This window comes from Rattus norvegicus, chromosome 2 (genome assembly GCF_036323735.1).
Source record: "Rattus norvegicus strain BN/NHsdMcwi chromosome 2, GRCr8, whole genome shotgun sequence".
Classification (NCBI taxonomy): Eukaryota; Metazoa; Chordata; class Mammalia; order Rodentia; family Muridae; genus Rattus; species Rattus norvegicus.
In genome coordinates, this window is record NC_086020.1 from 80,708,798 (window position 1) to 80,721,998 (window position 13,201).

General features: G+C 44.2%; 1 protein-coding gene across 3 annotated transcripts in view; it reads left to right on the forward strand.

The window, feature by feature from the left end:
* Window positions 1-13,201, forward strand: part of Dnah5 (dynein, axonemal, heavy chain 5) — a 317,737-nt gene that overhangs the window by 40,616 nt on the left and 263,920 nt on the right. Inside the window, exon 1 of one of the 3 annotated variants that reach the window (XM_063281529.1) lies at window positions 2,205-2,698. The exons of 1 other annotated variant lie outside the window; for it this stretch is intronic. In XM_063281529.1, coding sequence (XP_063137599.1) covers window positions 2,642-2,698 — 57 coding nt within the window. In that variant the 5' untranslated portion in view covers window positions 2,205-2,641. Of the gene's footprint in view, window positions 1-2,204; window positions 2,699-13,201 lie in introns of those variants that run through there. One more of the 3 variants, NM_001419569.1, reaches the window with a different exon arrangement.

Here is a 13,201-nt window from a genome sequence, read left to right on the forward strand (position 1 = left end):
TTCCTGACTTTGCTATTGGTAAATGCTGGATAACTGGCTTCCAACTACCAGCAAACAAAGAAAAAAAATGCCTTGGGAGTGGGTAACTTGGTTGTACTCTTCCTCTGTTTGTTCTACTTAATGGCAGGCTCAGAGACTTCTTTCAGGGTCAGTGACCCTTAAGAAGATCCCTCAAGCTACCCAGCCTTCTTCTACTTAGCTCAAAGGGGTTGAGATTGAGCTGCAGAGGCTGAAGACTGACGTTTGAGGTGAAACCTCAGGAGAGTTGTGGGCATGCGTGCCGAAACACAAAATGAGTGTGGTACCAGTCACACGTAGGAAATTTCCCAAGAAGTAATGGCCTCAGCAGATCACATTGTGAATGGCTGCTGCTGAGATGTGGGTGGCACCTCAGGAGTTCACGTTGTGAATGGCTGCTGCTGAGTCGTGGGTGGCGCCTCACTTGCAATGGCCGTAGCACTGGTTTAACCTAACTAGTGAAAGATGAGCATTGCTTAATGGCCTTACTTCTCTACTGAGGGTCACATGCTGACTGTTCTTGGGACTGATCTGAACTGCTAAGCAGGGATGATCAAACTCTCTTGCCTTAAGTTTGTGTGTCTCCTGCGACCTGTGGCCACCATTCACAATCATAACAATACGCAGTTGCTTATCAACACACAGAGGTCGACTGAAAATTATCTTGGGGCTGGTATAACTCAGGTATAGTGCTCCATTTTGCACGAGACTCTGTGTTAAGTCTACAATTCCCTCAAATATATTTATGTACGGTGTCGCTGCAGAAGATGATACTCCCTAATGTATACTTTTGAAGTTTTAAGTGAGAACACGTGAAGAGCCGCACATTCCGTGAGGGCTTTCTCCCTCCTTATCCATCTTCCGGTCCGTAGAGTCCAGACATTATTTGCTGCAAATGTCTTCCCCAGCTAGCTCAGCAGGAAGAAGAAACGGATGCACATGGCAGTCGGGAGGGAGGGCAACCACGGGAGCATCACCCCAAGGCATTGTCTGTTCTTTGAGTCAATTCATCTCTGCTAGAAATAATGCACTCTTCCGCTAAAATTGCCCAATACGTCGTCTCTCTAAGAAGAACAGATATAAGCTTCTAAATCTTACTGAACTGCTGGGCACCTGTGTGGTTCCCGTGCGCGCAGTACTCTGCGTGGCTCTCTCCCTTGTCAGTCTGCCTTCTGCCGTTATGAGACTCAAGCACTGAACTCCCAAGGGAGAATGGAAAGTTCTTTTGTGCCCTATACTTCTAACTTATGCGCTTTTATTATTTGCTTGCCGTCAAGATTCAACTCCAAATGTTGTGTCTGTGTAAGCACTGCAGATGGAGGCCACACCCTAACTTGGGCTCTTGACTAAGTGAATCGCCCAGCCAGGTAACAAGGCAGTCAATTCTGACTGTCAATTCTGTTTTTGATGATCGTCTGTCCTGATATTAAGGTAGTACCCTGGCTATCAATTCTGTTTCTGATGGGACTGAATGTCAGGGTACTCCTCAATTTCATGCTAATCTTTGAATAATCTGATAGGATTTATTTGCTGGATTTATTTATTTATTTATTTATTTATTTATTTATTTATTTATTTATTTATTTATAGACAGAGTTTCTCCATATAGCCCTAACTGTCCTGGAACTCCTCTGTAAACCAGGCTGGTTTAGAACTCACAGAGATCGACTTGCCTCTACGGCTTGAGTGCTGGGATTAAAGGTGATAATTGTTGGATAGTTGCTGTACTTTAAATCCCAAGGATCTCAATGATCCAATGACGCTGACCTATTCTGCCATTTACATGGTTTGATGTGAGGGATTGTAGGTGAGAAGTCTCTCAAGTACTCAGCCATGTTTCCCCCATCTCATCTGTGCAGAGAGGAAGATCTAGGTGTTTAGGCTAATGCAAAGCAATACTTCGGTTTCCATGCTTGGGCAGCCATGTGAACAGGAGTAATTTATGGACACCGTTTTCCATTTGCATATGAAATAGGTTGCAGTATTCTTTATGGGAGAGAAAATGGCTCCTTTGGGTCACAATTAGCCTATCAAGCAATTAGTCACAATTAGTCACCATGCTGGCAGTTAATTGTGCACACAAAGTTGTTTAGACAAAGTAAGACTGAATTCCTTAACTTGAGCAATATATCCAGAGCTGTGACTTGTCTGCCTTCTGCTTTGATCTGGTTTAAGGTTTCTCACTGTTCAGAGAAATAGTCTAAACTTTATTGACTCAGAGCTTATTGTTGGGCAGTGAATAGAATGGAATATTAGAAGTTGTGGTTGCAACCAAGCAGTTAAATTGCTTTCTCTTGTTGCTAAACACGATTAAGAGGCGTGCTTAAACGGCCCAGCAGTGAAACAGTATTACCCTAACAACGAAGGAGCACAGAAGTGAGGAAAGGCCCCAGGGCAGAGGCTCTGGGAGGAATATATGAGCAGCACAGATGGACTGACTTCTCGACTCAATCCTGAGACTTCGGAGAGTTACTCACATGCATGAGAAACAGCAGAGTGACCCTCCTAGAGTCTTTGCATTCGATATTCCACTGGAGGGTGAGCAGCTAGCTCTCTTTGAGTCAGAAGACCATTCCGGAAGAGCTGACTCTGGGCCACTGCATAAAGCAGACAGATTGCTGGGATGTTTAGGATCGGCAGGCGACAGCTCTGGAAGCAGAGTGTCACCCGTGTTCTGACGGTAAGGAGCTGGCACGGACACCTCTAATGCCAGGTAGAAACAGACCTGAAACAATTTCAGAGGTCTAGCCAGGCAAATCCGTGAAAAGCATGCTTGCTCACTAAGTTTCTGACACGCTGCATGTATTGGTATTTCCCATGTAAAAGGAGAGCTTCGCTTTTCGACTTCACTGCAAATTTCTGGCTGAGTATAACTAACCACATGTAGGGATTTGTGAGTGGCCTTTAAGGGAGATGCTATTCTAGGGTTGAAAATACATTTGGGTTGGTGTTTTTGGGCTCTGTGTATTCCTTAAGGCATGCAAATTTTGCTGGTTATTAGATACGGTTAAGGCAGATTCTAGGGCACAATATATTTTAGGATCTTTGACACCTCTCAAATCTAATGTTTCTAGAAATGAGGCTATGGACAGGGAGATGAGGGAACAAGAATCATCTTCCACACAGGGCCCTTCCCAGCTGCTGCGTACTGGCTGCTCACAGGGAGGACTTTGAACCTTCCACCACCTGTCAGTGTTCCAAAGCCTTCCCCTCATACATTACTCTATTGCTTCTTGCTAGGCTCGGCCAAGGATCTTTAGATCTGAGTACTCACAGAAAGGGTCTCCCTTCAAGTGGTCATGGACAGACCTAGTCTAGGGTGATAGAAAGATGAATATGTTGTAATTCCTATCTTGAAGCAGCTAGACAGAGTTTAGTAGGTTATAAGCCAGGTTTTGCAATGGATGCTCCACATCTGGCCAGAGGCCTGTTTGTTCTGCCAATAGTTGTTTAAACTGGATTGACCTTGCACGAATGCCTGCCATGAGCCAGCATTTGATCCAGACCCTGTGGTGGAGCAGAGAAACGGGCAGATACTCAAATGGGGCCACAAGACAGCAAGTTAACCATCCCAGGAATGAGCTATACTAAATTAGAATGTGGGAACAAGCCAGATGACACCATCTAGCCTGTTTTGTGGCTATGAAGGAGTAGGCATGACAGTCCCATATTTTCTGAGACCTCTGACCCTTGCCTCCCATCCCTGAGATTTTGATGCAGATTTTTCTTTGATCCCACCTGCTGAGCCATCTTCCCAACTTTATGAACTGTTTATTATATGAGTGTGGGTCTCTATCCCAGGCTGGTCTTGAACTCCCTATGTAAGTAACGGCATTAAGGTAAACATTTGATCCTTCGCCTCTACCACATTCAGTTTCTATTATGCTAAAGATTGACTCCCGGGATGTGTGCATGCTGGGTACGATTAAGCTACGTCTCTAGTTATAAGCTTTAATTTTTAATTGGCAAACATTGTAAATTTGGGGAATGTAAGATGTCTTGATGCCATGCGTGCTTTTGAGAATGAAGCAATCCAGCATATCCCTCCCTTGCACCCTGCTTCTTAGGAGTCTCTGCTTTCTAAATAACCTTCTTCCCTACAGAGCTTGGGCTACGATACCAATAATACTTGTGATGTAATGGAGTTAGCTGGTCTCTTATTCCTGGAAACTTCTTGTCCCCCTTTACCATGTCTAAGACATTATAATCAAGCGTAAAAATTTAAATATAATTAACGAACTCAATTCCTCAACACGTGCCAGCTCTTGGGAGTCAGTCTTTCTGGGAAGTTTCATCTATGTTTCTTGGATGCTAGCTTCGGTCATTCCACTGACGTATGGCGGGAACAGCTTTATCTGAATAATATTGCAGTATATCACACACACATGTATTGCTTGCTTGGTCTATTGATATGATAGTTATTGAGTAGTCAGGTTTTTTTGAGCTGAAATGCTCAATGCAGAACCTGTAGCAAACAGCTGTAGGCAGGGGTTATTTAACCTTGATCTGGGGCTTTCACTACGAGGCTGCTATGTTATAATTAGGTTAAAATGACATGTTAATTGTTTTTATCCACATGTATCTGTGACAGCAGCAACAAAGTGTAGTAGAGGTTCTGTGAACATGAAAAAGATAGCCCATCTCTTCCTTTTCTTATATAATAAACTCAAACACTTTTCAATAAAAAAATACTCAAAATAACTCTGTCTAGTCACTCACTTGCCGGCAAAACCTTGCTTGGTCCAGATATATCTGCCTTCTTTCCTTTTTTTCTCAGACTGAAAGTAAAGATGCTTAGTATTTATTTACAATGGACATGGAAGGCATGAATTACAGACACACTAACTCATTTTTCCCCTCTACAATGAAACCAAAATGCACACTTTTGCGGGTTGATTGTGTTAATGCCAAAGAAAAGGTACAACTGGCACATGCCAGTCATCTTGACTGTTGAATTCATCTGTCTTTGGGGGAGGAAGATTTTACAGTGGTGGTGATGCTATCTCTCAGCTGCAGAGAGACCCATTGTTAGTCTTGCATGCATTCACCCTCGATAACGATAACGCTGTTGTTGGGATTTCAGATTGCTCCCAAGGATGCTTTACACAGGGGATTCCTGTGGGTAGAGGTTGAGGGGGATGGGAGTGCTCCCTTGGGGAGGCATAATGTCTCCAACTGAGATGCTTTGCAGGAGGCCAAAGCTTGTTTTCCCTGTGGTGTATATCAAGAGTTCAAGACATAAAGAGCCTAAGCTGTCTGACACCTGGCAGAAGCTGAGAGGCTGTCAGTTCTGTTGTTCCCTGGTGCTATAGCCAGATTAGTGTCCTTTGTTAATCAAGCCTAGACTTGTTTGGCTTGGTGACCACATTTCATCTTGAACATGTCAGAATGTTTTCATTGGAACCAAGGAAAGCAATTGGCTTGAGGATTTATTGGGGAAGTGGAGAAGGGGTGGGTGTTGCTTCTAATAGGCAGGTGAGGATCCTTGGGTCAGATCTAGTTAGGGCCCAAAGATGCTCATATTGTAATGATGTAGGAGATAGACTTTAAAGAGCACATCAAGGGCTGGAGAGATGGCTCAGCGGTTAAGAGCACTCGACTGCTCTTCCAGAGGTCCTGAGTTCAATTCCCAGCAACCACATGGTGGCTCACAACCATCTTTAAGGAGATCCGATTCCCACTTCTGGTGTGTCTGAAGACAGCTACAGTGTACTTATATATAATAAATGAATAAATAAATCTTTAAAAAAAAGAGCACATCAAATTCCACTGATTTCACAGCTGGCGCTACCCCCACCATCCCCCACCCCCATGCCAAACACTGTGCTCCAGGATACAAGGGGGAAAGGCTCCCCGGAAAAAATGATGTTATTCCATTCTTCTTTTTTTCCTTGCAATTCTAGGAAGCAGCAAAAGAGAGACTAAGAATTAGTAGGACCCCACTAATTCTTAGGACCTTCCATCTAAAGCTCATGCTCAAACAGCAACCAGGTAGTGCCAGCCAATCATTGTCCATTCAGAGAATGATTTATGCTCAATGGGCTTGCTGGGGAGTTTTGAGAATTAGCTGTGCTCAGGCTCCACTCCTGGGCAAGCAAGTCAGGCTTCCTTGTGGGAGGCGCAGGCACCAGCAGTTCCTGGGTGATTCTGGAGGACAGATGGCTTTAAGCACAATGATTTATTTTATGAATGAGAGAAGTTTGGAAATTTTACCCTGGTGTCATATAGAATGTGAATGGTGACATATATATTTTAAGTGCTTGGACCAGTGCCACCTGAATTAATGACCCTGGTTGCCAGAGGAAACTGTGTAAGAGAAGAATTCTGTAAGAGAGGTAGTTCTGATTTTGGAAGAAAACCACTGTTGAATGGGGGTGGTGGTGGTGAAATAAATGGCTGTGTGAAAGCTCACTAAATTTTTTACATCCAGCTACTTGGTGTGCAGACAGCAGACTGAGCGTTGAGAGGAGGGCTGGAGAGATGACTCAGTGGTTAAAAGTGATCTTTTAAAGGACTGCGGAGCCCCCATGCCATTAATATCTATAACTCTGGAGTCCCCTTTGGCTGGGTGGGTGTGGTATGGTGGTTCATGCTGCTTTAATCTCTAGCATTAGGGAGGGAGTGAAAGAGCGTACTCCTAAACGGGGAGCCGAGTCTCTTGCTCCAATCGCGGGGTGGGGTGCCCCCAGGAATCACGAGTAGCCATTCTTGATGTAACAGCAAGAGGTAGCTTTTATTAACGAGATCCTGGGTCTTAGCGGGATCCCGGGTCGACACGTATCTCACACAGGAGACAGAGGAATCGACCCCGAGCCTCCAGACTCAGGGGTTTATGTAGGGGAGGTTAGGGGCATTCGCACGGTTACGCATGATTGGTCATTTCAAATGGTGCACAGTTACTTTCGGCGCGAAATTACATCAGCAAGGAGTACGTGCTCTCTAATAGCTCGGCAGGCAGGTAGGGTGGCTCATCTCACTCAGGGGGGTGAAGGAAGGGGAGGGGGTGGCTACAGATGGTCAATGTTCTTGGGGCTGATAGCTGGTTTGGCAAGTCCTATCTCTGGCTCTCCCTCAGGCACGTCTGGCCCTGCACATCCGGACTCTGACAATGAGTAACCTTTTAAAAACTCTAGTTCTACATTAATAAACTCTAGTTCTACAGGAGAGGCAGGGTGATCTCTGATCTGAGTTTGAAGCCAGCCGGAGTGATATAGTGAGTCCCCCCCCCCCCCGCCCCCTTAAAAAGAGTTGAGTATGGAGGATGGAATGTTGAGGTGGGGAGGGGTTTTTGGTGATGGTAATATTCATACCTCGGACTTAGTTAGTTTGGGGGGTGTTCACATATCCTAAAGAGATATCATATTTGCTTTACGGGCTGCTGATGTAGAGATGATATTATGTTCACACAGAGATCGTTATGTTAAAATGGCAATGATACAGACTTTCCAGGGAATGTCAATGAGACTTTTTTTTTTTTTTTGGTTCTTTTTTTCGGAGCTGGGGACCGAACCCAGGGTCTTGCGCTTCCTAGGTAAGCGCTCTACCACTGAGCTAAATCCCCAGCCCCGTCAATGAGACTTTTAACTTTGTTGAGAGTGAGAATCTCCTAGATTCCAGTACCCCTGTGAACCGCAGGTTACCTCATCAAATTCTGTGTCTCTTGGGTGCCCTCGGAGTCATCTTGTGATGTCATCTGGGTTTCTTTGCCTCTTTTAGAATAGCTTTGAAACCTAAACAAATCGTGTGTATGGTATGTGAAGTGTGACTGTCTCTTAGGGAAGACCACTCCCATGCTTTTGCGTATGCCTTTCCGAACATTCCTCTCTGTCTTACCTCTCTGGCTCTCTCTCGCGCACGTGCACGTGTGTGTCTTACAAAGTCTATCTTTAGAATGCTTCCTAAATGTAGAGAATCTTTCATTTGACTGAAAAGAATGACGGAAAAGGGAATTACCAAATGAGGAGGTTAAGGGCTCCTTGAAACCTAAGAGAGAGAGATGAAATTCCAAAGCGTACTCTTGGACACCCACTGGATGGCACCTTCTCTGTTTAAGTGCTGTCTCGGCTACTGAGACTGCGGTTGTGCTGAATAAGGCCACCTGCTGTGAGTGGGATGAGCCTGCGGGTGGGGAAGTTCTTTCTCTCCAGGGCACGGACCACTTCACTCAAGAGTTCTTAATTCACAAGGAGCAGCCCTGCCTCCTGGGTAGCTGGGGCCCTTCTCTGCGGAAGAGTAGAGGGAAAGTGGAGTGAAACAGGCAAGGTGTGAAAAGGGTTTCTAACTCGATTATCCCAGCCAATTAAAGAGCAGGACCGGGTGGGTTGGAAAACTCCCTGCAGAGCTGGGAGAAGTGAGTCCCGGGGGTTAAAATGAAAAGACTGGAAGACAAAGAGGAAGGCTGAAATGTGTAAGAGATCTGCTCCCCACCGTCTGCAATTCGATGCGCTTGAACAGGAAGTTGGTTAGCATCATTTGGGGGAGGAGGGGCGGATAAGTTTTACTTGGGTCTCATCAGCATCAGACTGTATCCTGGTCTGCAATCACAGATCCACATCGATCTGAAGCAGTTGGTTCCATCCCTTACTTGGAAGTGACATGTAAAGTAAATCACCCAGTTAATTCACCCATTGATTATACAAATCACAGGGCAGGATGGTGTGGTATCTTTCCTTTTAAAGGTCAACATCGCAGGCTATAACCAAACGCAGATTAACGAGAAGAAAACTAAGTAGAATTATTTAATTAAAGTTCTGCACAGCACAGACCTTTGGAAATAAAGAATCAAGGATCCAAGGAGATGTTCTCTTTTTGTAGACAGTCAGGTGGGGACATGATTAACTGGACAGAAAGAATATGAGCTCGTAAGTGGGAAACTCAGCTAGGTTTGTTCAACTCCCTTCAGGGAGCTCTGTGTAGCTTTCCTTCCTCTTGAGTATGGGATGTGGGTTGAGACTCCTCAAGATTGAAGATCTCCCAGGAAAGAGACAGAAAGGTGAGTGGCCTTTCTAGTTTTTATGGTTTACTTTGAAGAAGTTCTGGTTTTTTGGGGACCCACACTGGTGTGTGGTTCATACACTCAGTGACTCTCCACTGGAGAATACTGATGTTCCCTCGCTTAGCAGGTATCAATTATGAATAGCTTCTTGGTTAGGGGTGGGACTTAGTGTCCACTTTCCCTTCTCAGAAGGCACCACACGTCAGAGCAGTGGTTCTCAACCTTCCTAATGTGGAGGCCCTCATGTCATGGTGACCCCCAGCTATAAAAATATTTTGTTGCTACTTTGTAACTGTAATTTTGCTACTGTTACGAATCATAATACAAATATCTGAGAGGCAGGATATCTGATATGCTACCCTCCAAAGGGGTCTCAACTCACAGATTGAGAAGTGCTGCCTTAGAGGATCAGTTTGAGCCCTTGCAATATTACCCGAGGCTCTTGTATGCGCCAGACACTGTTCTGGGCATTGAGGATATCATGAAAGTCTGAACAAAGCCACCGTTTGCTACAGTGTTGGTGTCCTTGCAGTGAGGACAGTGTTGAGCAAGGTTTTGTTTTCCTTCAATGCTCCGGAGATAGAGAAGAAGGGACACGTTATGTTTGTTTGTGGCAGATAGATAAGCTAAGCCAAGTGGGTCATTTGGGTATTCTTAGAAAAAAAAGAAATGTATATTTTGTCAGGATCCAGACATTTCATCTGGATAGATGCTCCTTATAAATTCCCCTTAACAAAAGGTCATGGACTGTCCTGTTTTTACCAGCTGGGAAAGTGGAATAAAGTCAGGCTAACTGTCCTGACCAGACCCATGTCCTTGGCCTCATCAGTACAATCTAATCATCAAGTGATCAACTAACTATCCACGGGCTTCAGATTGATATGGACAGCTAAATTAAAACCCATCATCAGGGCATTTACTTTGGTTGTTTAAGATAAGGAACTTGAAAATGATTTGCAGATCCAATATTGTTTACAGTTATCTCGGGTAGGAACTTTAATGTCTAGTATACTCTACCCAGGTTGGATAGCAACTGTACTGTTATACCTGTTCATGCACATAAAAAAAACAACAACAACAAAATACAAAACAAACAAACAAACAAACAAAAAAAACACAAAACCCATCCCAAACAAGTAAAAGGTGTTTACTTAACAAATATAGAACTGGATTTCATTAAAGTGAAATCTTCAGGTTTAGACAAGTAATAGCCTAATCATGTTATGTAGAAAAGCTTTTGAACAAAGATCTCTATTACCTATTATCTGTTTATCTATCATCTATCTGTCTGTCTGTCTACCATGTACCATCTATATCTATCTGTCTGTCTGCCTGCCTCTATCTATCTATCTATCTATCTATCTATCTATCTATCTATCTTCTATTATATTTCACCCATTCTTTTACCCAATCACTTCTCCCTGTAAAAATATTGGCTGATGATAGTGTATAAAATACAATGTAGATAAAAGTACATCTTTCCATTGGGAGAAGCAGCAAGGAAGAGAAGTGTTTGGGAGGCAAGAAAGCACAGAGCCCAATCTCTCGAATGCATAAACAGAGAACTCAGCTCTCAGAACATTTAGGGGTCGAGGGTGGGGTGGGGGAGTTGGAAGTTACTGGGAGACTCAGGAGCAGAATGACAGAACTGAATGCATGATAGGTAAGCTGGGAGACAGTAGCAAGGTGGCAGTAAACAACTCAGGATATAAGTATTTGTCTCTGCCCACAGCTACCTACACCCTTCACACAGACCCTGGGTATACTAGAATACTGTAGAATAATCCTTAACTGCTAATTTAAAGAAAAACATCTATAGAATGGATTCATCAGTCATAGTCTCCCTTGGAATGCTGTCATTCAACCTGACCCATTGGTTGTACCACTCAACTCTGAGCCTGTCACTCACGTGCGAGGAAAGTTGCAGATCACACATCATCTCATGTTTCTGGTGTGCAGAGAGCAGTGTCTGCTCAGAAGCCTGTGTTTGTATCACCATAGCAAATGACGTAAAGCAGAAGGCTAGGAAGCAATGCAAATGCCCATGTTCAGTCACAAAGGAGCTCTCAGCTTCGTAGTTCCTTCATTCTTCCATTTCTGCTGGGTATCACCCTGGTAAGCCTGGGTCACAGGCAAACCTGCCAAAAGGTAATGCCAATGGGGAGAGGCTTAAACACTCATGTAACTGAAACATTATTAGTGAGAGTCCTGTTTTACTTAAAGTTTGGACCAAAGCCTTGGCCCTGACATTTTAATCCATGTGCTGTGTGATTTGATGATCCCCATTCTGTAAGGACTTTTTGTGTAGATCCTGTAATGACTTCCTGTCAGGGAGGCAAGACAGAAGACTGAGTATGTGCAGTTCACCCCCAGTTTGTGTGTGCAAATGCAGACACTGACTGTGTTGTGGAGTTCAGGGCAAAATAATCAGGAATTGAAACAACCCAGTGGGAAGACTGGGTTTGAGAAAAATCCACAGAGCTTCTTGAAGGTGCGCAGCTTTAGGAAGTTGCCTGGGATCTGGATTTTAACATCTCAGGACTACACTTTGTATGACGTTTTACTGAGAAATAGTCCACACGAGAGGAGCAATGGAATCTCTCTGCTATCTCATGCAATTCTGGGGTCTTGGAGTTGAGGGAATTACAGGATGGAGAGGTTAAATGATAGACTTGAGGAATTGTAATTGGTGGAGGAGCTGGGACTAGAATCTGTGACCCCGACACCGGCTTTTCGCTGTTCAGGGAGCCACCTTGCCTGAGGAGTAGGCATATCGTGTAGGCAGGTGCACGGACCACCTTCCATCTCAAGGCATCGGCAGCAGACCTCAGCACTAGTGTTTTAACGCCATCCAGATTTTCTTGGATACTAAATATGTTTCTGTCTATCCTCAGATCTCTTAATTCAGTGCTTGCTTATTCAGTGTAAAACAACTGATATGGAATGCTTTAAAAAAAAGTACATCTCTGTTGCTCACTGGTAAAGCAGTAGCATGTGAGAGGCTGTGAAGGTTTATTCTCAGCGAGAAAGAGAAAAATCCTGTACATAGTATAGCTGTTACTCTTCTGTGACAAATTCCCCAATGAAAGCAATTTAAGGAAGGAAGGGTTTACTTTGGTTCACAGTTTCTGGTACCGTCATCCATCATGGCCTGGAATGCATGGTGTGGTGGCAAACTGTCAGGCAGCTGGCCACTTTGTAGCTACGGTCAGGAAGCAGAGAGACATTGCTTGTTGAGGCTTCTCTTCCTTTCTATGTTTTGTTCAGTTGAGGACCCCGGCCTGTGGGATAGTGATGCCAAGAGTTAGGGAGGGTCTTCCAGTCTCAGTTAACCTAATCGTAAAAAAAAAAAAAAAAATCCCTCAAAGCTTGTTCAGAAGTATGTTTCCATGACAATAACAAATCTCATAGAACTGACTATCAAGATTAACTATCACTGGTTGCTTCTTGCCAGTTGTCTTTAGAGACAGCGTCCCATTGTGTGTTGAGGCAGAGAGCTAACTGGGAATGATGAAAGCTCAAAGCCCATCTAGTGACACACCTGCCCCCAAGGCCACATCTGCAACTCTTCCCAAACAGTTTCACCAACTGGCGGACCAAACAATCCCACCCATGAACCTATAGGGACCATTCTCACTCAAACCACTGCAGTGGTCATGAGATCTTGAACTTGATCTGATGTTCATGATGGCCTCACAGTCATGATCCTCCCTCTTCTGACTTCCAATGCTGGGACCATAGGGCTGCGCCACCTCCCACAGTGCTTCTTGCTTTCCTACTCACATTGTGCTTTCCCTCTCTAAGTGTCCAACAGGTAACAGCAAGTCCGGACAACTGGTCACCTAGTTGCTGAGGTCCCTGAATAGCCAGAAAGGGGCAGGTTAACAGTGCACCGATCTGATTGCTAAGTATTTGCCTAATGTCATTGATCTTTCATGGTAGCAGAAACTAAACAGGATTCAAAACCTCTCCTTGTACCGGGGAAGGCAGTGCAAACAGAGACTAGCAAACTTTTATCTCTGTCTTTAGGAAATGAACATGCTTAAAAATAGCCTTTGAAAACTTTTACTTTAAAAAACATGCTGACCACTTTCTTTGTATACACAAAAACTGCTTTGGAAGTTTTTCCTTCTGTGAGAGTTAGGCAAAAATAGAATAATTAGAGCTCTGTTTTAGAGACCAAGCTCT